The sequence below is a fragment of the Sinohyriopsis cumingii genome, chromosome 9, assembly GCF_028554795.1.
Source record: "Sinohyriopsis cumingii isolate HCF-2022 chromosome 9, ASM2855479v2, whole genome shotgun sequence".
NCBI lineage: Eukaryota > Metazoa > Mollusca > Bivalvia > Unionida > Unionidae > Sinohyriopsis > Sinohyriopsis cumingii.
The window spans coordinates 77,331,410-77,358,835 of NC_142969.1; the positions used below are offsets into that span (position 1 = coordinate 77,331,410).

At 34.2% G+C, this 27,426-nt stretch overlaps 1 protein-coding gene across 1 annotated transcript in view; it reads right to left on the reverse strand.

Moving 5' to 3' along the window:
- Nucleotides 1-1,008: 1,008 nt before the first annotated feature.
- Nucleotides 1,009-27,426, reverse strand: part of LOC149792062 (uncharacterized) — a 44,368-nt gene continuing 17,950 nt past the window's right edge. Inside the window, exons 6-7 of the mRNA XM_089970560.1 lie at nt 27,107-27,169; nt 1,009-15,965 (exon numbers count right to left, since the gene is read on the reverse strand). Of these exons, the coding sequence (XP_089826686.1) occupies nt 11,398-15,965; nt 27,107-27,169 (4,631 nt within the window). The 3' untranslated portion in view covers nt 1,009-11,397. The remainder of the gene's footprint in view (nt 15,966-27,106; nt 27,170-27,426) is intronic.

The window sequence follows — 27,426 nt, forward strand, 5'->3', positions numbered from 1 at the left end:
AAAAATATTTGAATACATAATCTTCACTACAATAGTAATGAGTGAAGCTGTGGCTCAGAAGGCAGAGGCAATAATTTTACAACTAAACAAAATAAAACCATTTCTTCCTTTAACTGGAGAGTCTTCAAACCTCTCTGACATTTGTTAGTGACAAAAATGTTTTGAATTAGCTGCTGTCCAGTATATCGTGGATGCCAGACTGACACAGTTTTAATTTTGACCAACAGGATATAAGAAGTCATTTGGTGAAGGCTCAATGTTGAAAAGTCGTCTTGTCGAAGTAGTGATAACGAATTTTGTAAGATGGCCATAGTGGCTGCTGGATTGGCAACATTTTCATTTACAACCATTTTCAAGATAGCTACTGTGGCCACCTAATTGGATCGGCACGATTATGATTTAGGAGTAACTAGACATCGTAATGTGTCTTCTGGTGAAAATCTCAATATGTCAATATGACTTTCTGCTCAGGTGGAGGAATAATGAGATTTACAAGATGGCATTGTGGAGGCCATATGAGATGTCCATGCATCATCAGTTTCATTGCAGGATGAATATATATATATATATATATATATATATATATATATATATATATATAGTTTCATGGAAATCCTCCAATTATTTCAAGAGTACATTATTTGCATGCGTACAAGTCGATACGGAGTACAAGTCGAATTTCCAGATATTGTAATTGTTCCCATCCTTCATCCATGTACACGTCAACGCTCAGTATACGATAAAGCCAGATGAATGCCTAGGCTTCATCTTGTTCACTATAGTTAAGTATTCAAAACGAATGATATACTTTTAGCTACATTTAATGAAACTTCCGGTTTCAGGAATTAATGGTATCACTTATGCTATTTCAGATGACCATCAATAAGGAAAATATATCATTGATGCTAAACTGCTTTTCCAAATTTTGTTTTGGAGAGAGAGAGAGAGAGAGAGAGAATGACCCTACTTAGCTGAAATAATTTCCAAACATATAAAGAAAGGAAAATATATGTGTATATACATAATGTTTATTGACCAATTGATTACACGTGTGATATATTCCAGTATAAATTGAAATCCAAAATTCACAGATTACACTATTTGATATTTGAATTTGTCAAAGCTACCAGGCACCAGTTACACTCAGCATGTCATTTTCTCTTCAGCCTTTTTATGACCTTTGTTAAGGACATGGTTGCTTTTGGTTGTATATATTTGGATGTTTACTGGATTCAAGCAAGTCTTAACCCTTTTTAAATAAAATATTTACAGGGAATACAAGTTAAAAGCTTAATAAATATTTTCTAATCTTTTCTATGATCTCAGTGTCTTCCAAAAACCTAAATATTGTCAGAAGTGGCTTAAGAAAGATAGTGTAAATCTTGATTTGCGAAGAAATATTTATAAATTTAGTTAAACCAGGGTGAGGCATACATGTTCCGAGAAGAAACTTTTTGATCAAGGAGCAATAAAAAAAGGGTCATGGAAAGTTGTCACCTCGCCACCAGAAATTGACTGAGGATGAGACATTGGATGAACACTCAATCTGACCGCTGCTGGTGGTACTGGTGACCAATATACAATGTACAATGACGCACTTTATATTTGATGTTATAATTTATGTTCAAAAATACAGAATCTTCATAATAATGACTTAAATGTTTACTCATCTCCACTGTTGTTGTGTTGCATGGCTTTGTTGTCTGGTATCTAGTCTCGTAACTTAATATTGCCATGAATTCAAGATAAAACAAATCAAATTTCAACATTATCATTATGTCTACATTTAAAATTCAGTGATTCATATAAAAATAAATTATTTGTGAAGATCATATACATACTGTTCAAGTTTCTTATGATTTGTCCAAAGAGTAAATGAACAATTTGCAGATTTTCAATTCCCTATGACAGTTGAAGCTCAGTTCTCACCATCACCCATGAATCTGTTAAGGAGTGCCACCAATAAATGGGTCCACTAAACAAAGAAAAAGAACACTGTGCCACTACTATAACCATTGTCATACATGGTGAATTGTTCAGGTTTGTCCTTTCAAGTTCATTGGCAAACATTTACATGAAGCAATCATGTTATAACTGGCACTATTTAATGATGAATCGTACATGGTTGGTCTATACCATGTTTAATGGTAAACATTTACACAAAGCACACACTGTATAATCATTATTATTTTATAATTAATCACAAGGTACACAGTACTAAATGACTGCAGAAAAGATGTTCAAACTCAAAAAGGTACTCAACAGTTCATACAATTTTAATGATTGAGTAGCGGTGAGATCTTAAATTTGCAGGCATCAGTCCAACTAAAAGTGGTGTTATCATGTAACAGTATCAAATTAAACGATTGTGTAGTCTTCCAAGCAGCTATTAATGATAACCAAGTGAAGAGAGTAAGACTGGCAAAAAGTCTGATGTATGACCAGGACATTATTCAGAATCACTACTCAATAACAGCTAGCTGTTAATTAAGTAAAGAGAATAGAACCAACATAAGATCTGTGGCAAACAAATCATTATTCTGAAACACAAACCAATGAGAGCTACAGGTTCATGAAGTGGTAAAACAATACAATTATCCTGGAAGGACGACCATTGAGAGCCAGTGGTTGATGAAGTGAAAAGAAAACTATGTGGAAAAAAATAACCATTCTGAAACACCAATCAATGAGAGCTAGATATTCATGAAGTAATGACAACAGGACCAGTATCTGAGGTCTACCGTAAAAAAACAATTGTTCTGAAACACCACTCATTGAAAGCTAGATGTTAATTAAGTGATGGCAACTAGACCAGCACCAGGTCTGTGGTAAAAGTCATTATTAGGTTCATGAAATGAATAGAATATGACCTGTATCAGGTCTGTGATAAACATCATCATTCTGAAACACAGACCAATGACAGACCGTTGATGAATTATAAATGAGACTTCAAATTACATGTAAACTTGCTTTTAGAAGTATAACTGTTTCAGATGTACAGTTTTAAGTAGTAATTATGATGATAAACCATAAATGAAGTAAATTTTCATTATGATTATAATTAATAGTTTATTTACAAATTATAACAGAAAATTAGTAGAAATGATGTAGAAATTATACTAGAATTTGTAGAAATGATGTAGAAATTATAATAGAGAATTAGTAGAAATTATAATAATGGATAAGTAGATATGATGATAAACAATAATTATAACCAATCTGTATTATGAATTTAATTAATAATTTATATACAAATTAAAAGTTCTGTAATCAACATCATTAAAAAATTTATATTTGTCCTTGAGACAGTCAAACAATTTTTAGCACAATTCAAACTCAGCTTAAGGTTCAAATGAAAAACATCGCAGTTCTTAATTTTCTAATAAATCCGAGACAAATGGAATCATTGATTTTTTTATAAATTTGAATACATTGAGTCCTTGATTTTCTAAATTTGAGGAAAATGGATTCTTTGATTGTCTAAGAAATTTTAAACAAACGGAATCCCTGATTTTCTAATAAATTTGACACAAAAAGAGAATTAATTAATTAGATATCCTGCACCTCTCAGTACTCTAGCTCTTTGTCTGCAAAGGCATGAAGATTTAGAATTTGTGTACACTTAGATATCATCCTGTATATCCCATTCCTGTGTGTCAATGAGTACTGAAGTCATCAAAATTTAGAAAATGAGTACACTTAGATATCATCCTGTTTATCTCACTGTTGTAACTCAATAGCTATTATTCAAGATTTTGAATTCAACCAATACCATCAAGCTGCTGTACACCAAAGCTACCAGTGCAGTAATTGCCCAAGGTACTATGGGAGACTGGTTCCAGACAACAGTGGGAGTGCGTCAAGGCTGTCTCCTGTCACCCACGCTTTTCAACATCTACTTAGAGTGCATCATGAGCGAAGCCCTGGAAAACCACTGTGGGACAGTCAGCATTGGAGGGCGTAACATCACCAACCTCTGCTTTTCAGACGACATTGATGGGCTGGCAGGCAGTGAAGACGGGCTAGCCACCTTAGTGAAGAACCTGGATGAAACGTCTTCCAGATTTGACATGGAGATAAGTGCTGAGAAGACAAAACTGATGACAAATAAAGGCAAACAAATCTCAGCCAAGATTAAAGTCAGAGGACATGAACTGGAAACAGTGAGCCAGTTCAAATATCTTGGTCCCATAATCACTGAAGAGGGATCAAGAGCAGAAATTTTGTCAAGAGCAGCACAAACAATGGCAGCTATGTCAAAGCTAAGACCCATCTGGAGAGACAAGAATATCTGTCTGAAAACTAAAATCAGACTATTGCGAGCTCTAGTCATCTCAGTCTTTTTGTACTCATGTGAGGCATGGACCCTGACAGCAGAATTACAACGAAGAATCCAGACACTTGAAATGAGATGCTACATAACCATCCTTGGCATCTCTTACATGGACCACATCACAAATGAAGAAGTGCGTAACACCATCAGGCGCGAAGTAGGCCAATATGAGGACCTCCTCACCACCGTCAAAAAGAGAAAGCTGAAATGGTATGGCCATGTCACTAGAGCCAACAGTCTATCCACAACAGTCCTGCAGGGCAGCATCCAGGGTGGCAGAAGGAGAGGTAGACAGAGAAAAAAGTGGACTGACAACATCACAGAATGGACCAGGAAAAGTTTTGCGGAGACACAGGCATTGGCACATGATCGAGACAAGTGGAGGGAACTGGTCAGATGTTCAGCAGCACAGTGCCTCAACGACCACACTAGGTCATGAGACTGATGATGATGATGATGACACTTAGACATCAGCCTGTTTATCTCACTGTTGTAGCTCAATAGCTATTATTCAAGATTTTCAATACAAGTACACTTAGATATCAGCAAACCTACTGATGTAGCAAGGTCCCAAGATTACATAAACATTTTCTTAAAACTAGAATCAACTCAATTTTTGATATCTGATTGGTCTATAATCCTATATGAATCAATCACATATCATATTCTGAGTTAACCAAATGTGTAATGTATACACAAAAATACATGCAAATCAATGACAATTTTCACTATAGCAATACCCTTGTTTCTTGTTAGTTTCCAATTTGTTAACAATGATTATACAAAAGATTTAATGAGTACAAGATTAATACATGTATATACATATTCATATATTTTGTTCCATAAGTTGAAAAATAAAAAATATATGTACAGACTCGACATGTTCCCATAAAACTATGCCTGGGTCTAGTTATTACATAAATGCTGGATCTGGGCAACCGTCTGTGGAAATCAGGTAACCCAGTTGGCTACCACGTTTTCTCAGAGTACAGAAATGAAAATACTTCATGGGTAATATAACAAAAATGAAAGGATTTAAAGGAGAAAATTAAAGCTCAGTTTTCATATAAAAGTGCCTTAAATGTGGGTTACTAGTTTTATTAAAAGTGCCTTAAAGTCAAATTACCAGTTTCATATATATATATATATATATAAAGAAAACACACTGTTCCCCAGCAACAACCAATGCTCCTACATCAAAACCAGTTGTCTCCCTTTGCTCCTAGTGGCCTTGGACTTTGGACATAAACAATGACATGCTTCTTCCTTGCCATAAGTGTCAGTCATCCACAAAGATTGTTTCAGAGACATGATGTGGAACTAATATTTATTTTTCACTTAGTGCCTTTGACCTTTTACCTTCTGACCTTAAATCAATATGCTTTGTCTAACTTCTGGTTCAAGCTATCTACACAGTATGGTAGCTGTAAAGGGCTGAGAGCATGCAACATTGTTTAGGAACGAAATTGTTAACAGACATGCAGTAGCGATTTACAGCATCTCAGCACACTATTGGTAATATGGTCCCAACTAAAGGTAAAAATTCAGAAAATGTAAAATTGAACTGCACAAACATTATGATGAATAAACCTTTCAAAATACAGGCAAACATGAGGTACAATAAACTTAATTACAACATGCAATGATTTAAAAATTCTGTATGGTGTATATTAAATAAAAGATAATGGTAACAAATAGACAACATCATTAACATAATAATACCACATCTTTTTAATTTATTTCTTTATATGTTTGTATGCATATATAAAATGTCAACAAAATGAGAGCTACATGGTATCAACCTAAAAGCTAAGTTCTAACAAGATGGACATATTACTCACATTTTTAATTAATATGTGTCAGTTTGTGACTGCAAATTCACACAGGTAGTCAAATTGAAGACAGGAATGAAATGACCCCGGTACTAAGTTCCTTGTCCAACTATTAATGTTGGATTCTTTCATCTTCTTTACATAACACACACACACACACACACACATATATATATATATATATATATATAATCACTTTCTCATGTCATTCATACAGCCAGCTTTTTTCTCTAGATATCTTCCTCACCCTGTGGATCATATCCTGATTTGCAAATCAGAACTGTTCTTTGCTCCACCCTTGAAGTATAGATGGTAAGAGTGGTTACTCTGTGGATCAGCAAAGATTTCTGGATCTGTACTGATGACATAAGCTTACATACCAAATCTAATGAAAATACAATGTGATCTGATCAGAAATTAATGGTCTGAAGTGTTCAAAAGCGCTTGTTGGCAGATGGATGGATGGATGGAAGGACGACATATGACTTTTGAATTATAAATGTCCAGATAAGGGACTGCAAAAATAAGAGGCACAAGTTGGTAATATATCACTTGCCTCTCCTTCAGAGCTGGGGCCCCGAGTGGCCGAGTGGTCTAAAGCGCTCGACGTTCCGGATCACTGCCGTCTCACCTCTGTCTGCGTGGGTTCGAGTCCAAAGCTCGGCTAGCGTGGGTACGTGGGAAAGCCTGCCAGTAGCTTCTCGTGGGTCGGTGGTTCTTACCTGGGTTTTCCAGGGTTCTTCCTCCACCATTAATACTGGCCGCCATGTATAGCCTATCTTGTGCTGAAAAATGGCGTTAAACCCTAGAACAACAAAATCCTTCAGAGCTTAACAGCTGACCATTTCACTAAGCAGGATTAAGTAACATTATACAAACACAATGTAACTAAAGTGTTTTAAAATATGTAACATTATACAAACACAATGTAACTAAAGTATTTTAAAATTTTTATGTCATGTTGATTTTATCTAATTTACTATTATCAGACAGAAAATCGGTTCTAAAAATAATGACATAATTAATATAAACAGTCATTTGTTAATATTAAAGTCATCCAAGATCTTGATGATGTAAATGATGATATAAACTCATCTACTGCATTTTATGGATGAGAAATATAGTCTCTAGATCTAGAGAGGTAACAAGCTCAACCAATCAGATGCAAGATATCTCATTAATATCACTGGTTATACCATATGTCTAAGACAATGATATTTCTGTCTTTAAAGTGGTTAAGAGCTCAGCCAATCAGATGTAATATTACCTTATTAATATGTGTAGACTGTTCCTAATCAATCTCAAGTTATATGATGGATGCACAAGTAATACTGTAAACACATGGCTTTATGACCAGTTAAGTTAACAAATTTTAGGAAGACAATGGCTTCCAAAATGAACATCAACATGTAGTACAAAAAGATAAAATATAAAAGGTATAAATGTAAACAAAAAAATGTACAATTATGTAAACAATATATAACATAAATAATAAAGTACCAGGTAACATGTATGTAGATCAATTCATGACGCTGACCACTGCCCTGTGCTACAACCAGATATTAATTTTCACTCAGTTTGTGAAGGGCAAATCAAATAACAATGACCTGTCCAATATATAATGTGAGAGATTTATCAATGTTTTAATAAACTATAAAACCAATTTGTCGTGGATCTGTTGCTTCAACTGAACTAAATTGTGTCAGAGGTAAAGACTGATACGAATCAGACCCATAATATTCTTTCAACATATCTCTTCTTTTAAAGCAGTCACTACACAGAACATTATATAATAAGCATTTCCTTTCCTTCTCTTATATTATATTACTTTATTTCTTATATGTTTAAAACAAATGACAAATAAAGCAGTATATAAAGAAATAAATTACTATGAGTAGAGCGTATTCCTTTGATATCAATAATGAATACAATTTCACAAGTTGAAGAATCAAAACAAATGTCTACAGCATGTATACACACTGAAAGAGGTAAAATGAGAATTCAAGATTTTAAGACTGTAGCAAGAGTAATGCTGATAACATCCATAAAATGAAAGAATGGATGCAAAAAGCTGTTGCAAGTGATTTGTGAAATTTAAAACATGTACCAGCCTTGGTCGCAGAAGTTAAATTAAGAACAAGTGTAATGACCTCATATACATGATGTCAGGTCATCATTAATACAGGTTTGGCAGTATGATTGAAACGTGTAAGTAATGACGAATCGTGTAAACAAGGTTCTTATTCATGTATATGCCACATTGTCACAGCATAGCCTCAAAATAAAATTATTTGTTTAACTTGACATTTAAAAAAGTTTGTTTTATGGAGTATACCCGTCTTAAAAAAAATGCATTTATCACATACTGAATTTATTTTTTCCCATTTATCTGTCACCGATCATCGTACTCAGGATTGTTGAACTAGACAACATTTTGTAGTATGCAGTTTCCTCTTTTCAGGCAAAGTTTTCACCTAATTGCTCATTTTAGTCGATATTTGAATTCACTTTGTCTGCCCTGCAAAAACTGCGCATGCGCATAATTTCATTTCTGTTGCTATAACGTTAAAGGTCAGTGAATTGATCTATACAGAAAACTGCTCTTCAGGTTGAACTACAATCAGAAAATATACAGAAAATAATCAAACTGCCCCCCATGATGACTTACAGTTAGTTAATATACATACATACATACATATATATATATATATATATATATATATATATATATATATATATATATACAGAACAACCAAAGTGCTCCAAAACTTGATGTACAAAAATAACCAAATTGCTCCACTAGTTGACCTACAATCACGTAACATATCTATATACAAAAAACATCTAAACTGCCACCCCACCCCACCCATTTTGACCTACAATAAGTTAACATACATTTATACAGAAAACAAAAAAACTGTTCCACAAGTTGATCTAGAATAAGGTAACACAAAAAATATAAGAACTGATCCCTGACCTACAATCAGGTAACATATATATTCATATATACATAATACAACCAAAATGCTCCACTGGTTGACCTACTGTGAAGTAACACACACACACACACACACACACACATATATATGGATATGGATATGGATACAGACTACTGTCAAATGCTAGTGTAGGTTGTATATCACTCTTAAATCCACCATATAAAGCACAAGTGGTGGGTTGTATATCACTCACAAACCCATCACAAAGTCATATGATAAAAATCTTCTATGTATTTTCATCCAATTATGAAGTATTATTAATTCTTGGCTGTGTGTAGAGTCTACTGTCAGATGTTAGTGTTTGTTGAAAAGAGACTGCAAAAAGCATTAAGGACTTTAATTACTCATAAAAATTACTTTTTATATGTTCATGTGCTACTGTGATAATAAAGACAGTTTTGACATAAAACTTGTGTTTGTTATTTATTAATTTCCTCATATCTGCTTTACACAGTAATTACAAGATGCTGATAAGAACGTAATGATAAATTAATAGCGACATTTACTTTATGTCTAACTTAAGGAATTAAAGAAAAAACTTTCCTTTTCAATGGAGGTTAGATCTGATACTCATTTTCCCCTCTATTTCAGTTTAAGTATTTTAGTTTCAAGTTTCATTCTAGTGACTGACCCCTCTATTTCAGTTTAAGTATTTTAGTTTCATTCTATTGATTGATCCCAATCCATTCTATTGATTGACCCCAATCCAAGAGCTGCAGTAATTATTTGGTGAAAGTTGGGCAGTAAAATCCAAGGGTCTGCCACCTCAATGTGTCCTTGGGAAATGTACAAGGCTCCCATTTCCTGAATAATGTGAACAAAATAGCATTGACCCCACACACATTTAATTGAAAATACAAATACACTATAAATAATGAAGATGCATTGCCATTATTTATAGTTTTGTGTTAAAACCTTTAGCAAAGATGTAATTGATATATGCCTGTCAGTATTAAATGTTGTATTGTTTCCTTAACACATTCCAATGATCCTATTAATATTCTGAATGGATTTATAATAGCAATAGCATATTCAAGTAATCTTGTTAACATTCTAAATTGACTTCTAATGCTAACAACACATTCCAGTGATCCAGTCAATATTCTAAATGGACTTCTAATACAAATAACACATTTAAATTATTCTGTTCATACTCTATATGGACTTCTAATAGTAATTACACATTCAAGTGATCCTCTTAACATTCTAAATGGATTTCTAATGCTAACAACACATTCCAGTGATCCAGTCAATACTCTATATGGACTTCTTATAGTAATAACACATTCAAGTGATCCGGTTAACATTCTATATGGACTTCTAATGCTAACAACTAATTGAAGTTACTCAGTGAATACTCTAAACAGACTTCTAATACTAACAACAAATTCCAATGATTCAGTCAACTCTAAACGGACTTCTAATACTAACACATTCCAGTAATCCTCTTAATACCCTAAATGGACTTCTAATACTAACACATTCCAGTGATTCACTTAATACTCTAAATGGACTTTTAATACTATCACATTCAAGTGATCCACTTAATACTCTAAATGGACTTCTAATACTATCACACTCAAGTGATCCACTTAATACTCTAAATGGACTTCTAATACTAACACATTCCAGTGATCCACTTAATACTCTAAATGGACTTCTAATACTATCACATTCAAGTGATCCACTTAATACTCTAAATGGACTTCTAATACTAACACATTCCAGTGATTCACTTAATACTCTAAATGGACTTCTAATACTAACACATTCCAGTGATTCACTTAATACTCTAAATGGACTTCTAATACTATCACATTCAAGTGATCCACTTAATACTCTAAATGGACTTCTAATACTAACACATTCCAGTGATCCACTTAATACTCTAAATGGACTTCTAATACTATCACATTCAAGTGATCCACTTAATACTCTAAATGGACTTCTAATACTAACACATTCCAGTGATCCACTTAATACTCTAAATGGACTTCCAATCCTAATAAACCCATTCCAGTGATTCAGTCAATAATCTAAATGGACTTCTAATACTAACCCATTCCAGTGATTCAGTCAATACTCTAAATGGACTTCTAATTCTAACACATTCCAGTCAGCCAGTCAATACTGTAAATGGACTTCTAATATATGTACTAACAACTTTCCAATGATCCTGTTTATACTCCATATGGACTTCTAACACTAATAAGATTATTCAGGTCTTTCACTGTTAGTGATGCACTCCCTCCTGAATCAGTAGATCTTGCACATCATACAGCCTTTTAGCATAAGCCACTTCTAATGCTTTGAATGCATGATCACACTTGGGATCCCAACTGTTAGTATCTTTCAAATGTTGTATTACTTTCATGGCAGTTTCCAGTTCCTCACTGTATGTACTAAAAATAATAGTAAGATTACTCATTGTCAGTGAGACTCCCTCCTGAATCAGCAGACGACACACATCATATTCCTCTCTGATGTAAGTCAATTCTAATGCTTTGGAAGCATGATCACACTTGGGATCCCAACTGTCAGTATCTTTCAAATGTTGTACTGCTTTCTGAACTAATTCCAGTGATGGTTCAACCTTTATAATACTATTAAGATTCTTCATTGTCAGTGACACTCCATCCTGAATCAGCAGTTGACATATATCATACTTATTTTTCCCATAAGCCTCTGCTAATGCTTCAGATGCATCATCACACTCTGCGTCCCAACTGTTAGTATCTTTCAAATGTTGTATTACTTTCTTAGCAGTTTCCAGTTCCAGTAGGTGTGTACTAAAAATACTAGTAAGATTACTCATTGTCAGTGACACTCCCTCCTGAATCAGCAGTTGACACACATCATACTGCTCTTTCCTAAAAGCCTTTCCTAATGTTTCAGATGCATCATCACACTTTGCATCCCACTTGTCAGTATCTTTCAACTGTTTTACTGCTGTTTTCACATATTCTATTGATTTCAAAGGCATACAGGAAAGACACTTCATTGTTAGTAAAACTCCCTCCTGCATCACAAGATCACATGTATTATAATCATGTTCCATATAAGCCTTTTCTAATGCTTTGGATGCATTATTACATTTGGGATCCCAGCTATCAGTATTTTTCAAATGCTGTATTGCTTTTTGAACAGATTTAAATGATCCTATACAACTCAAATGAAAATTAAAACCAACTCTGTATCTACTAACAACACCAGGAAGATTCTTCATAGTCAGTGAGACTCCTGCCTGAATCAGCAGTTGACACACATCATACAGCTCTTCCCTGTATGCTATTCCTAATGCTTCAGATGCATCATCACACTTGTGATCCCAACTGTTTGTGTCTTTCAGATGCTGTATTGCATTCTTAACAGATTCCAATGATACTCTAACTGAATGAGAGATATTTAAAGAGCGTCTGTATGTAATAACACCAGAAAGATTCTTCATTGTCAATGACACTCCCTCCTGAATCAGCAGTTGACATACATCATACTTATTTTCCCCATAAGCCTCTGCTAATGCTTCAGATGCATCATCACACTTTGTGTCCCAACTGTTGGTGTCTTTCAAATGTTTCACTGCTATTCTCACAAAATCTTGTGATCTCTTTATCATACAAGGAAGATGCTTCATTTTTAATGAGACCCCCTCCTGAATCAGTAAATCAAATACAGCAAACCTATTTTGTCCAAAAGCCACTTCTAATACATCAGATGCATCCTCACATCTAGCATCCCAACAATTAATGTTCTTCAAATGTTGTATCATTTTCTTAACAGATTCAATTGACATATATGATTGTGCTTTTGCCAAATTCAGGAAGGAGTTCAGTGTCAGTGAAAATCCTTCCTGAATCAACAGATCACACACTTCATATCTTTCTCTTACATAAGCATTTTCTAATGCTTCAGAAGCATAAATACTCTTGGGATCCCAACAATCAGTGTCTTTCAAATGTTGTATAATGTTTTTAATAGATGCCAGTGATACTCGATACGTATTTGTAACACTTGCAAGATTCTTCATTGTTAGCGAGACTCCCTCCTTAACCAGCCAATGGCACACATCATACTTATTGCTGCTATAAGCCATTTCTAATGCTTTAGAAGCAACGTGACACTTTCCATCCCAACTGTCAGTATCTTTTAACTGTTTTACTCTTGTTTTAACTAAATCTAGTGATATCATAGTCAAAACATAAAGATACTGAATTGCACATGAGACCCCTTCTTCAATGAGTAAACCACATACATTATAATTGTTGGTCTTATAAGCCTTTATGAATGCACCAGATGCTTCATAACAGGTGGGATCCCAACTGTCAGTATCTTTCAAATGCTGTATTGCTTTCTTTACAGGTTCCAGTGATACTCCATGTCTACTTGTAATACTAGCAAGATCCTTCATTGTCAGTGAGACACCCTCCTGAATCAGCAGACCACATACATCAAACTTGTTTTCCATATAGGCTGATTGTAATGCTTTAGATGCATCATTACACTTCACATCCCAACTGTGAGTATCCTTCAAATTTTGTATTACTTTCTTAATATAATCCAGTGATACTTCATGTCTGTCTATAACACCAGAAAGATTCTTTATTTTTAGTGAGACTCCCTCCTTAATCAGCAGATCACATACATCAAGATTATTTTTTCCATATGCAGTTACTAATGCAGCAGATGCATCATTGCAATGGGGATCCCAGGTACCAGTGTCTTTCAAATTCTGTATCATGCTGGCAATGGCCTGCTGGGCCTGCTGTGAATTATGCCATGAAACAGAATGAAGCATGTTCATTGTTACTTTTACTTCATTTTTCAAAAGATAATCTGCCATATTAAATCTCTCTTTACAGTAGGCCATGTACAGTGCTATAGAACATGGTAATGTATTCATCAAGTCACTCAATAGACCTGAATACAACGCATCAGGCAAGAAAAACCAATGTACTTTCGTATCCTGTTCTAAATGTGGATTCCAGTTTTTACTGAGTTTCAGATGTTCCACCGCTTTCATTAACACATTTATATCTCCATCTAGTACAACATCTATTACATGACTATCATGAAGTGTGATCTCTTCTTGTAATAAAATCTCTATTACATCCTGGCTTCTTGATAGATAGGCTCTACATAATGCCTTCTTTGCCTCAAAACATTCTGGACTGAAAACTTGTCTCCTCTTTAAGTCCTCCAGGATAGTCTGAACTCTGCTAAGGTCACCATGTCTGGCAGCATTACAGAGGCTTACATGTGTGTAATAGGTATTCATAGTGATTAGCTGGTCTGCAATCTCAAAATGGTGGTAGTAAAGAGCTAATTCCAGTAGGTTCTGCTTCTCTATACACTGGCAACAGTCAGAACTGTTATTCTTATGTGCACATTCCAAGAATCCCATGAAATGATTGTATACTAATTTGACTGCATCTTCATCACTTTGTAATACACATTGTAAAAATGTGACACACTTTGGTTCAAATGCATCCCAATAAATCTCATGTTTACAGTATGGATTAGCTATCAAAAATTCCATGATTCTATTATCCTTGTGCAACTCATCTTTTAGTTTCTTCACAAACTGGTACTGTTTGAAAGCTGAATGTTTCACAACACTCTTCACAATTTTTTTCTCTACAACATCCTGAACCATCCGCTTCACCAGAAGTCCATAGACAGATACAGGTATAAACACATTCTGGGAAGTATTGTCCTCGACTACTGCTGTGTAGGTCCTACTATATAAATATTCTGGGTCACTGTATTTTACAACCATCTCTGGACACTTATCTCCAAGGACTTGTCCTACAGCTTCATATACTGTAGCATGAGAGAACTGGATACAGGATTTACTAACATTCCCTCCTGAATCAGGTACATATGGCAAATTCTCTCCAGAATGATCCTGACATGAAGATCCCTTTTTGACATACAGTCCTTGATAATGGTCATATGACCGTCTCAGTGATATCACATTAAATGGAATATTGAGATACTGAGCTATATCCTGCAATACTGGTAAATATTTCTTAGATTCTTTTATTTCTGAAAGTGATAAGTACTCTTCCTCTATTTCATCAATGCAGAAAAGAAAAGCCAGTGACAGAAAGCTACCTGCCTTTAAATTTCTGATATTGTCAACTAAGAATTTCTCTGGGCATTTGAAGAAATCTGGACCCTGACCAAATAAGTCTTCATAACCTGCAAATAGTGAGCAGCACTGGGGAAAACCAATCATGCCTTCAAAATTTGCTATGCACTGTTCTATTTTATCATCAGTCATGACTTTTCCATTTCTCTCAAGTTCTCTTTTTAAAATACTGATCTTATCTGAATGTTTCAGTTCACCTGAACACAGTGTCAGTGACCTATCACTATAAAAGAGTTTAAATGATTTTAGTTTTGCAAAAACCTTTGAGAATATATCATTTCTGATGGTAATGATAACCTGCAAGTTTCCTTCATCAACATGATCCTGTATCTTTTTTAGATAAGTATATATCCACTCCTGCAGACGACTAGGGTCAAGGTCATATTGTCCAAATATGTCCTCCAGAACAACAATCTTTACCCAATCTGTGTCGACTTTCTCCCACTGTTGTGGCCTAATGATCACCACACGCTGATCTGTATAGTTGTTATAGTCTATCAGGTGAGAGGCTGTTGATGTTTTTCCTTCACCAGGATTCCCTTTGATGACAATAGACCTTTTCTCCTGTAGTAGTTTCTTCGCTTTCTCTGTCTGCGATGTTGGAATAAACCCTTTCGTTCTAAATGCTATAAGGTTGGCCTCAGTATGATCTAAATAAGAAACGTTTTATTGATTGTCAACTTTATATAGTCTCAAAAGAAGACATACCTGTGTCATTAATCAAGAACCCCTCACCTTGATTAGTGTTCAAAATATCTCCAAACAAAATTCATATTTCAGTATGATGTCACACCATCAGAAATTTCTTCCTCAGAATATAAACTGGTCAAATGAAAATGACAGAAACTTGAACAACCAGGGTGTAATGAATGATTGCTTCTCATTTCTACTTTACTAGTCTCCAGTATCCATTGTACACATTATCATGCAGACAGTAAATTCACGCTACAGTTATCTTTACCCCTTTTGCAATATTTTATCATTACATTTGAACTTTTAATAATTGTAAAATTTAAAATTGTAACTTTTAATCAGCACTATAAAGCTAGTATTGTGTTAATATTCAATATTGGAGATACCTACCTAGCTTCTGTTACAAAACCATTCACCAACCTACCTACCTATTGTGGCAGGATACATAAGACCAAAAATGCATTCTTTGCAGGGACATCGAAATAAAGGTACTATAATGAGGTGATACACACCAGAGATCATAGCTATTTTTCTATTATTTTTGGTTAAAATCATTGTAATTAAAAATCTCAACAAGATAGTATCAATGTCTGCCCCTAATAACCAGACTTTTGTGGGTAAAAGTCACACTGAAGTGAATACCAGTGGTACATAGTTAATTCAGTAATGAATGCCAGTGGTACCTAGTTTATGCAGCAATAATCACTTGAATTTGCCACTCATGTGAGGCCCCATATAAAAAGCAAGCAGTCTAATTCCTATACCATCACATGTATGTACATTTATTATATGCTAATGTTTTTCTCCTGTGAAATTTACATTGTCAGAATTCTGCAGTGTTGTTCTATACTGAACAGCTGTATACTGCATGACACGTGTCTAAAAATAGTATCATGTATTAGGAACTCTGAAAGCAAACAATGTATGCTCATGTAGTGGCCACGTTAGCTTTCATGCATGTACTGTGCCCAGGCAGTGTTGGAGGAGGGGGGTTTGAGATTTGAAAAGTTTGTTTTAAAGACCCAAGGGTAGAATCAGTGTATGTGATGCCCACCCACCCCCAAAAAAATCATCAGAATGAGAATAAACTACACTTTCTGTATAAAACTGGTTTGCATCATTCTTAACTTATGACTCTAAAAGTTTAAATAATCAAAGATAGAAGACAATGTTACAAGAGAAAGTTTTTTTCATTGATTTTAATTTCTACCATTATCAAACCAATTGATAAATAATACATTGCTTAAAATAAGTTAAATGTTGAAATTCTCAAAAGACTGATTGAAAATGTATTATTAATTTATAAAAGTAAAATATTAAATTGAAAATAACACACTATTTAAAAAAAAGATGCTGATTTAGTTATGAAACATTTCACAAATTATATTAAGAAGAGAAGCGCCTCAGAATACCAGTAATGACAGACCCACATAAAGAGGATCTCAAATGGGTAATTATTTAATACTAAATATATGAAACAAGTTTAATAATATCCAGCTTTTGCAAGCATTGGTTGAGTCTATGGGATGAAAACAAATACTTAACCCAGTTGGTGAAGCATTAAAAAAATGTAAGTCCCAGTGACCTTCTTTGGTTTTAAGGGCATATTAGTAAGAGATACATCAATTATCAAGTTTACATGATCGAACAAAAACAATAGACAATAAATGAACTTTTAACATAAAAGTTCAAAAAAGTCACTGAAGCAGAAGATACCTGTCACAGAGACTTTAAAATTTATCAAGATGCATCAACTCATAGTTTCATACTTGAAGGCTGAAGAGTATGCATCAAGCATGCCAAAAAACTCACGTGGTCATCACACAAATGTAAAAACATAATTAAAGCCAGTGCAAGATGAAATATGGGTCATGATGCGCATCTTTAGATTGCTGTTTACTTATTCTAGCAAGAACAGTGAAATTTATCTAGTTGGTCCCAGGTGGTCAAGTTGTCTAAATCACTTGCCTGTACAGTTTACTGACATCTCACTTCTGTCCTTGTTGGCTTTAGTCTTGGCTTGACTGATGTGGGTATGTAAGAAAATTTGCAAATATCTTCATGTGGGTAACAGTAGTTGTTCCTGAGGTTTTCTCAGGTTCTTCCTTCACCAAATATACTGACTGCAATGTATAGCTGAAAACATGGTGTTAAACTCGTATAAAAAAAAAATTAAATCAATAATCTAGTTTGGTGATTGAAGCATCAACAATAAAAATAACAAAACACGACAAAGTCAGTTAAATGTCAGCCACAGATACTCCTTTTTTATGATTAGAGTGAGGTATTGATCAAGAAGCATCCTCTTGCCAAAATTCATGATTCCATGTATAACAGCATTAGTCAGCAGATAAATAATCAATGTGGTAATAACCTATATGTAAGAATTGAACCTAACCCAGTAATATATTGAATGTAGGCCACAGTGATCTTCTTTTGATGTAAGGGTGTGGTAATAACAGAGACACATACAATGATCTAGTTATTCTGGTATCAACAGTGCATGGGACTAAACCCAAGTCAGTGATCAGTGATGCATAAATTATGGATCACAGTGACATACTCTCTAGACAAGGGTGTAGAGCTCATCAAGATGCATCCCGTCACATATTAGCACGATTTCAGGTATATTAATATTATGGTATAGATTAGGCTTTTCTGGTTGGATGAACCTCACTATTTTTCATTGCCAACCAAAGCACTTATTTCCCCCAGGGTTAAATCTTTTTAAAATAAAATTCTTGGAATTGATTTGAGCATCTAACTGGGCCAGTTTTGCCCAGTACTCGAAGTACTTAGTACATTATATATACTAATCATTATAATATATGTATTATAATATATGTTTTACAAGAACTATCAACCTACACTAATTTTAAAACCAGTGGAATAGGAACACACATTTTTGGGGGCCAATGCAAGTGGTCCAAAGCTTAAGAGCTGATATCATTAATAAGCACAGTTTCTTGATCATAATCAAAGTCATCCAGGATCTTGATGATATAAACCCATTTAACAAGCTTTATAGAAACTGAACGAAAAATAGTCACTATATCCAGAAATGTAACAGTTAACGTTCAGCAGGCATATATATATATATATATATATATATATATATATATATATATATATATATATATATATATATATATATATATATATATATATGCAATGATCTCACTTATTATATAACCTGTCTATAACAATGATAATTTATGCTTAAGGTGACACAAACACCTATTCAAATATGTGCTTTTGTGTGATAAACAACTCAGGAAACAAAATTACAAAAGCGGTTAAATCATTATGCACAAATCTTGCTCCTAATCCAATGCATCTGACATCTTCTGATAATCATAAGAATATTTAACAAGTTTGATTAAGTTCTGACATCATTTGCAAAATTGCTGACAAACTCAGCCGATGAGTTTCAAAGTCACATCAGATAATATGCATCAATTTATCTCATAATCATAATCATAATTATGACACAGGCTTATTTACAAAATTTAAACAAAACAGTCCTAAAAGTGGTGAAAGGTCGCCATCTCTGGTACAAGACCACCTCATAAATATATGCATAGATCTCAATCATACAAATATTAACCAAAATCATAACAATATTTTCCTAATTATACCAAATTTAATTAAAATTCATCTTAAAAAAATGCAGTCTTTTAAGAGCATCAGATAATAATATGCACAATAACTTTAAATATTTTACGACATAAATCAGTCAGGAATTATGGTTTCCAGACTAGTAATAACAGCACAAACAATCCAATGTATGAACACCTCAATAATATGTCAATGCCAAATCATACCTTAAGCATGCATGGATTTTATCCCTTATTGAAGATAACCCAAAATGATTGACTTACATATCTATTTATTTTCATGTGTGGAAGCTGACATGGAGGGGTGGGAGGGTTACAATAGCTTAGTTTTATTTCATAAAGCAAGCCAAACAGAATAGGAAAGGATCAACGCTCTCCTGGCTGAGAAAAATTTCCAGTTGCTGAACCTAAAACCATTACTCTTTTTTAACAGCGGAGTTCTGAAAACTCTCTCTGATATTCTTCAGTGATAACAGGATTTCAAATAGAGGAGACGGCCACCATACAGACATCATTATGACCATTTTCATTTAGGACCCTCATTAGACGTCATTTGGTGAAAACCGTTTCAATAAGGTAATGCATTCACTCATGAGGAGTAGCAATACGATTTTCAAGATGGCCACCCTTGCAACCATATTGGCAACACTATTTTCATTCAGAACCTATAAAACATCATAATAAGTCTTTCCATGATAAACCAATATTGGATGTAAGATTGATAACATTTTCATTTACAGCCAACTAGGTATCATACAAGTCTTTTGGTAAAAACCCCATTTTTATGGGGTCAGCAATGACACGATGATCAAGATGGTCATGAGACTGGCACCATATTCATTTAGGACCAAACAGACATACTAAGAAAAAAGAAAACCACATGACAGTAGTGATCCCAAGATTTTAAAGATGGATGCTATGGGGTCTTATTGGATTTTACTGCAACATAATTTTAGTAAGAAGTCTTTTATTGCCCCACCCCCATAATGACATGACTATCCAGTCATAGAAAGAGAGAGAGAAAGAAAGAGATTTAGATTTAGATATTTAACAGTTTTAAAAATTTTGTCACATCACTATGATATCTTAAGTGAGGCAGTTTATAGTGATGTCTAGCACTGGGGCATCATGTGGCAGACATGTAGCATGATGTCCCAGTCAAATTTTCATAAAAGTTCTGTTGTAAAGTACAGTAATCATGAAAATTTAAAACTCATGACAAAGAACAAGTACTGCCCCTTAATGTCAATGGCTTCATTGACACTGAACTATTCAGTGACTCATCATGTGACCAATTCTATCTCATGAGATCCTGTGGCACTTACTGGGGAAATAAAATTAGTCTCTGGTAAAAATTCATTTTCAATATGACTTTCATTTCTGAAGGAATACCAATGACAATTGTCAATATGGCTACTATGGCAGCCTTATTAGAAGTCAAATTGGCACAAATTTTCATGCAAGTGTCACGGACTTGTATAAATTCTTTTATTTATTAAATACATGTACTCCGGTTTTGTTTTTTGTGTACAACAATACCCAAGGGTGATTTATGTATATTGTGTCATATTTCGAAATAGTGAGTTCGGTTTATCCCATGCCACACGTGCGATGTGCTCTTGATGGAATGAACCAAATGCCTACAATGCACAGACTGTCTGTGTATAAATACCTTACCGTACGTGCATTTCTTTACAATATGGATAAGTCTTGTCAGCCAGCAGTCTTGCTTTAAGGACATGCACATCTTCAGCTGTAGAGGTATGTAAGTTTATTAATTTCTTGTCAATAAGTTATAACTACTGTATTACCACATTTATTTTTGAATCTTTGCTATGTTGCTTTGGTTTATGAGGGTAATGCACATATTTCTATTCTCGTTTTCGACTCAGCAAGGGATTTATATTAGTAATATAAAGCTACATTTTTTTCAGTATAGTAGGATTCTTATCGAGCATGATTAGGTTTATTTTTGAACCTGTCATTTTGTAATTATTGTGATGATAATGTAATCTATATAACTTACCATGTATAATGTCATTACGTTTTACATTATATGCCCATGTTATGTATAGTACATGGTATTGGATATATTTTCAGCTGTCTAATGTCCAGAGTGTCTGAAGTGTCCAATGTCCAGAGTGTTCAGAATGTTCTGAGTGTCCAGAGTGTGTAGAGCTGTCTGGAGTGTCCAGAGTATCTAGGGTGTCTAGAGTGACCAGAGCGTTTAAAGTTATCAGTGATCGGGATCAACATGGAGTAAGCTGTAAGCCAACCACAGGAATTAACCGTAGCAGCTGTGAAGCTGAACTGTAGCAGCTGTAGAGCTGAAATAAAGTGCTGATGATGAAGTGTATCTCCTTACATATTCTTTAGATGTGGGCTAATTTTGGGGTTCGTAGAACCCACTGTATCTTTCAGGACAGTAAAGATAAATTGTATATCTGTCCCTTTTTTATCACCATAATTTCACTACCTGATTGAATTTATTTTACATTCATTCTACATTGTTTACTACCTGAGTAAACTATATCCATCGTTTCATTGTCGAATCACTGTGAACCATTCACCCCTTGGCTTTGTATTTGCTAAATTTTCTTTTCTGTACTTTTCTTCATTAATTCTATGCATTCTTATATTAATTAAATCCAATATTTGGATTATATATACATGCACATATTCATAACTAATTGCTCATTCAAGTCACCCATTTTTAAACACTGTATTTATATCATTGTCACCACTATCTTCATTTAAAACAGACTTGAGCTTTGGATGAATGTGTGGGTATAGTATAGTTTCATGGCAGTCCTTCAAGTAGTTTAGGATTTAACCTAGCAGTGATAATAAACCAGTGTTAATGGATGAACTGACTATGAACTGACAATATACTTTTATCATGATACACCAACATGCAGTTTTGTCAATGCAGGGGTCACAACAAATTCTGAATGGTGTGTAACAAGGATAAATACACAACAAATGTAAATAATACAATGCAAAACAAATTCAAAGAAACCCACTTAAGTGTAAAAATTTGGGCACAGTGATCTATTTTGTTATGGTTGAGTAACTTTTTCTGAAATGGATTCATACACATTGCTTCCTGGCTATAAAGCCCCTCAGTCAAGTACAGGCCTCTTAGAATCAGAGCATAGACATTGGTCAGATGTTGTGCTATTTATTTTTATTTTAGTTCAAGACTCATGAGAATCAGCTATGGGATTTGACACCATTTTGTATATTAATGCAAGGTCAAGGACTCTCACTAACAACATGGGTTACTGTTATGGCTTCTATGAACAGCATTCAAAAGTAGAAGCACTGTGTTACACAACACATTTTCATGAATGCTGGTAAAATTGGTTCAAGTTATACAGTGTGTAATACTTTGATAGTTCAAAATTCAAAAGTCATTCAGTCATTAACATTAGGTTCAGTGACCTAGCATTGGCATGACCCTAACTTTTGACATTGACACTTGGCAAATATTAACTACCATGTGTTTTGTTAACCACAGTTACCTGATCCAATTAAGAAACTGTCACCTACTCAACTAATCACAGATCAAGTTTAATGCATGTTATCACCCCTTTTCTAGCAAATTGTTTCTGAATCTCTGTCTTTAGCCCTTTTCAGACCAAAGCCCGATGAACATGGGTAGCATCATCGAGTGTGGACTGACATAGGTCAATCTGGCTTTACTAAAGCCCAATCAGCCTGGTAGCATCATCGAATGTGGTGACATTGGTCAATCTGGCTTTACTGGACAAACGTTTCAAATAATTTGTCAAATTAATATACCATTTTTAAAAAGCATAAAGAATTCTTTAAATTCCAATAGTATTCAATGACAATTTTCAGATGTAAAATGTTCAGTTGAAATTAAACTAAAAAACATGTTTTACATATTTTGAACTTAATTTCAATACAAGTTTCCTATCTGCAACATTCATTTTACTACTTATATGTAAGTGCATGAAATGTGATGAATTTACACTGCTTAAGATAGTGACAAAATAATAAAAATCCATCAAGAATCATAAAAGCTTATTTCATTTTTGATTAAGTTTACTCACATTGGAGATCAAGCAGAACAGATCCTTACTGGAAAGTCGACAATGCTGTCCATTTTGTTTCAGTATAGAGAATTCCCTTAAATTTCATAATAGTATGCACACATCCATCTTCTGTATACAGGCAAACTTCACAAAAGGTCACGAAAAGACCATTTAAATTGAAAACCATTCAAAGTCTTCATTGTTTGCTCCAGGTCTGTGATATACAACTAATGCTACTGCACTGTGTAGAAATCACATTATTTCTTTCAATCACACTGACCTTGAAGTTTGACCTTTGGATCTCAAAACCAACAGACTTTATCCTTTCCCCATTTGCAAGACATATACAATATCTAGTTGAAGTCATGATGCTACTGTGTGGAAACACTCTAAACTGTTATAGCCACTTTAAACTTTCATATCCAGAATCAATAGGATTCATCCCCACCTCAAGTACAGGCTATCACATACATGTGAACCTCCCTGCTGGAAGGGTTTTGATGATGGGTGTATCCTGTCCCTCACTGAAATCTCCTGCATACCAAAATTATTATTAAACATTTCCAGAACATAAACTTTCCAGGGTCTTTTTGCACACTTTGCCTCGAAAGTAGCATATTCACTGTAAAGACACCCTGTCAATACTTGACTATGTGCTAACCCTACAAACATAACACTTTAATCACTGATTCAAAAGATAAAAATCTAAAAGCAGTTATTCGATCATACTGAGTGTAAGCAGAAATAATTTGGAAAGGACAAGAGACAATAATGGATTACAAAAGATCTCAGGTAGCATAAAACAATTAACATTAGTTGGTTTCTTTCTGCAGGGTTGGTTTGGCTTCAGTGTTTCAGGTTTGTTGAGGTATTATGCAATGTGTGATTGGAAGTAATTATGAAAGGGAAAAAGACACTGGAGGATTATGGTTAGATTAGTTGTTAGTAAAGGGCTCAGGTTGGTTTCACTTCAGTATTTAAAGTCTGTCGAGATATCTAAGCTTGAATTATCTCCCAATGCTGAAACACCAAAAATTTATCAAGTTGACTGAAATATTACACAAAATACAAAAATGAAATAGAAACAAGTATAAGTAGTTGGAACCATGTTCAAAAAGACAAGAATATGCATTCTACCATTTCTGTAGCCAACTTTAAGAAGAACTTCCAAATTCTATCCAGACTGGACCAACTTTGATTAGTTCTGGCAATCAGGCAGCAACATGAATGAGCCCACTGGATATAAACAATTTAAACTTTTTACCATGCTCAGTAGAATTGTACTAAGATTGTCACATTCCAATCCATACACTTAAATTAAATTTTATATTCTGAGGAAAATTTAGGCGGCCTCTTGAGGAAATCTGAACCAGTAGTGACACATCATTATCTCGGTGATGACACTATACATGAGGGCAATATAAAAGGCTAAAAAAGTATTGTGAAAGGTCTGATGTGACAAGAATGATATGCTTATGTTACTATAGACAAAGGAATAATAGTCGCCATTTTTGTCCAGTTGCATCCTAAAAATCAGGCTGATAATAATCCTCTTATTTTGAAGTCAAAACTGATCCGATTCTGCAAATCTCATCTGTTCTTAGCTGACTTCTCTATTTTGTCATCTGTATGCTTCAACACAGTTTGCCAACTATAGATGAAAGAAACCTGCGTTATTATGAAAAGATCATTTCTGTTCATTCAGTCTGTGATCTTGACCTTTGACCTTTTGATCCCTCAATATACCTCATCCATATCCCAAAGTGCAAGCTAGCAAGCTATCAACAAAGTTTGGGAACTATATGGACAGCCTGAATTACTGAGCAATGACCAACTTTCTTATTTCCTTAAGTGACCTTAACCGTTAATCTTCTGAACCTGAACAAATAAATGGGTGCAAGCCAGCAACAAAGTTTGGTTACTGTAGATGGTGAACCTGAGCTTATGTGCAGAAACCATTGTTCTGTCTCAGTCACAATGATCCTGATCTTTGAGCTTTTAAGCTGGAAACTTGTATGGTTTTTTGATACCCAAAGCAAAAGCCATTACGAATGTTTGGTAACTGTAGGTTGCGGACAATTGGGTTATTGTGCAGGAAGCAACCTGGCAAAAGACCAATGGACAACCGAGTTCCATAATGGTTCTGCCTTAAGGCAGTTATATAAATAGTAAGCAAATTCATCTCAAAAGATAATGAATTCAAAGAAAGTATCAGAACTTCATTTCACTTTTTTCATGTGTGAATGCAATTCAAAGAAAATTTTGCTATGTTTGCCATTCTTTTCAAAGAGGTAGTACAGCATCTCACTGATGTTCTCATGTTCTCAATATATCTGTTCTATGTGAAAACTGCATGAACTTCATGGGAAATAAGCACATGAATGAATCTGTAGGTAGAATTCCAAAACAAAACTGAAATAAAAAAACCCTTGGAATATAAGCAGGTATAGTCTTAATAAGGTTCATGCATCATTGACATTATTTTCATGCTAACAAAATATCATGTGAGCTGTACTGTATGATAAGGATGAGTTAGTAAATAATTTGCTGTCATTACATCAATCTGTTTAGATAATGTACTGATAGCATGATTTTTAAATGGCAATCATCTTTGTGGTGTGTTTGATAATAGTTTCAATTAGACCAAATAGCTGTTGATGAAGCGCTTTAGTAGAAATCCCATGCTAACATGACATCCATTACGAATAATAATACTAAGATTTTCAAGATGGCCAATGTGGATAACATAGTGGAGGTCAGACAAGCATCATTTTCATTTAAATCCACTGGTAACTATATGTAAGAAGAGGAAACCCAATAGTCATGTGACAATTTGTTCAGCAGAAGTAGCAAAAAGTCTTTCAAGATGAACACTTTAGTGGCCATGTTGGATATCAGAAGCACACAATGTTTGTTTAGGACTGAGTAAACCTCAGGATCAAACTATGTGCTAAGGTTCATCACTTTCCTCAAAATAGTTCAGAAGTAGTGCTAACAAATGATAGGCAACAGATGTCATACACTGTACCATCAAACAATCTCTTCTGAATTAATCTTTAATGCTGAGATATGGATAATGAGGACTGGGTGTCATTCTTCTTAAAGATTATGACATATCTATAAAGCAGGTTTGATGACAATAAAGTGGAATTGGTCTTATTTAGCATTGTCATAATTAGATGAAAATGGCTTAGGACATTGTAGGTGGACATCTGACACAGACCTAGCTATTAATATTACTACTAATAATAATGTCCTAATGTTCAGCAGATTATCATTTAAGTTTCAAAAACTACTTGTCATTGTGGCTATTGTTGACACAAAAGAGGTTTCAGACAAGCTCATCTGCCTTTGAGACCAGTGCTGCCAAATAACAATGAGCTCAATAAGATAATTATGTATGTTTTTGTTCGGACTTACTTTTAAGCTGTCGCAGGCCATCACTCTCTGGTCTTTTTCTTTGTGTAGTAGCTTCTGAAGATACTAAAAAAAAAAAAATTCTGAAATTATAATTTCATTCATTAAATGCCTATAAGATAGTTTTATAAAAAAATATATTCTTTTCTCTAGTTACACCACTATTTTCATGATGATATTTCAAGCCAGTTGTTACTTTGTTTACAATTTTTACAAATCAACTACAAGAGTACCACAAATGAACATGAACAACAAATTAAGCACCCATATAGCATAAATAAACCTGGTTTATGTATAACTGTACAGTCCACCCATGAGTAAAT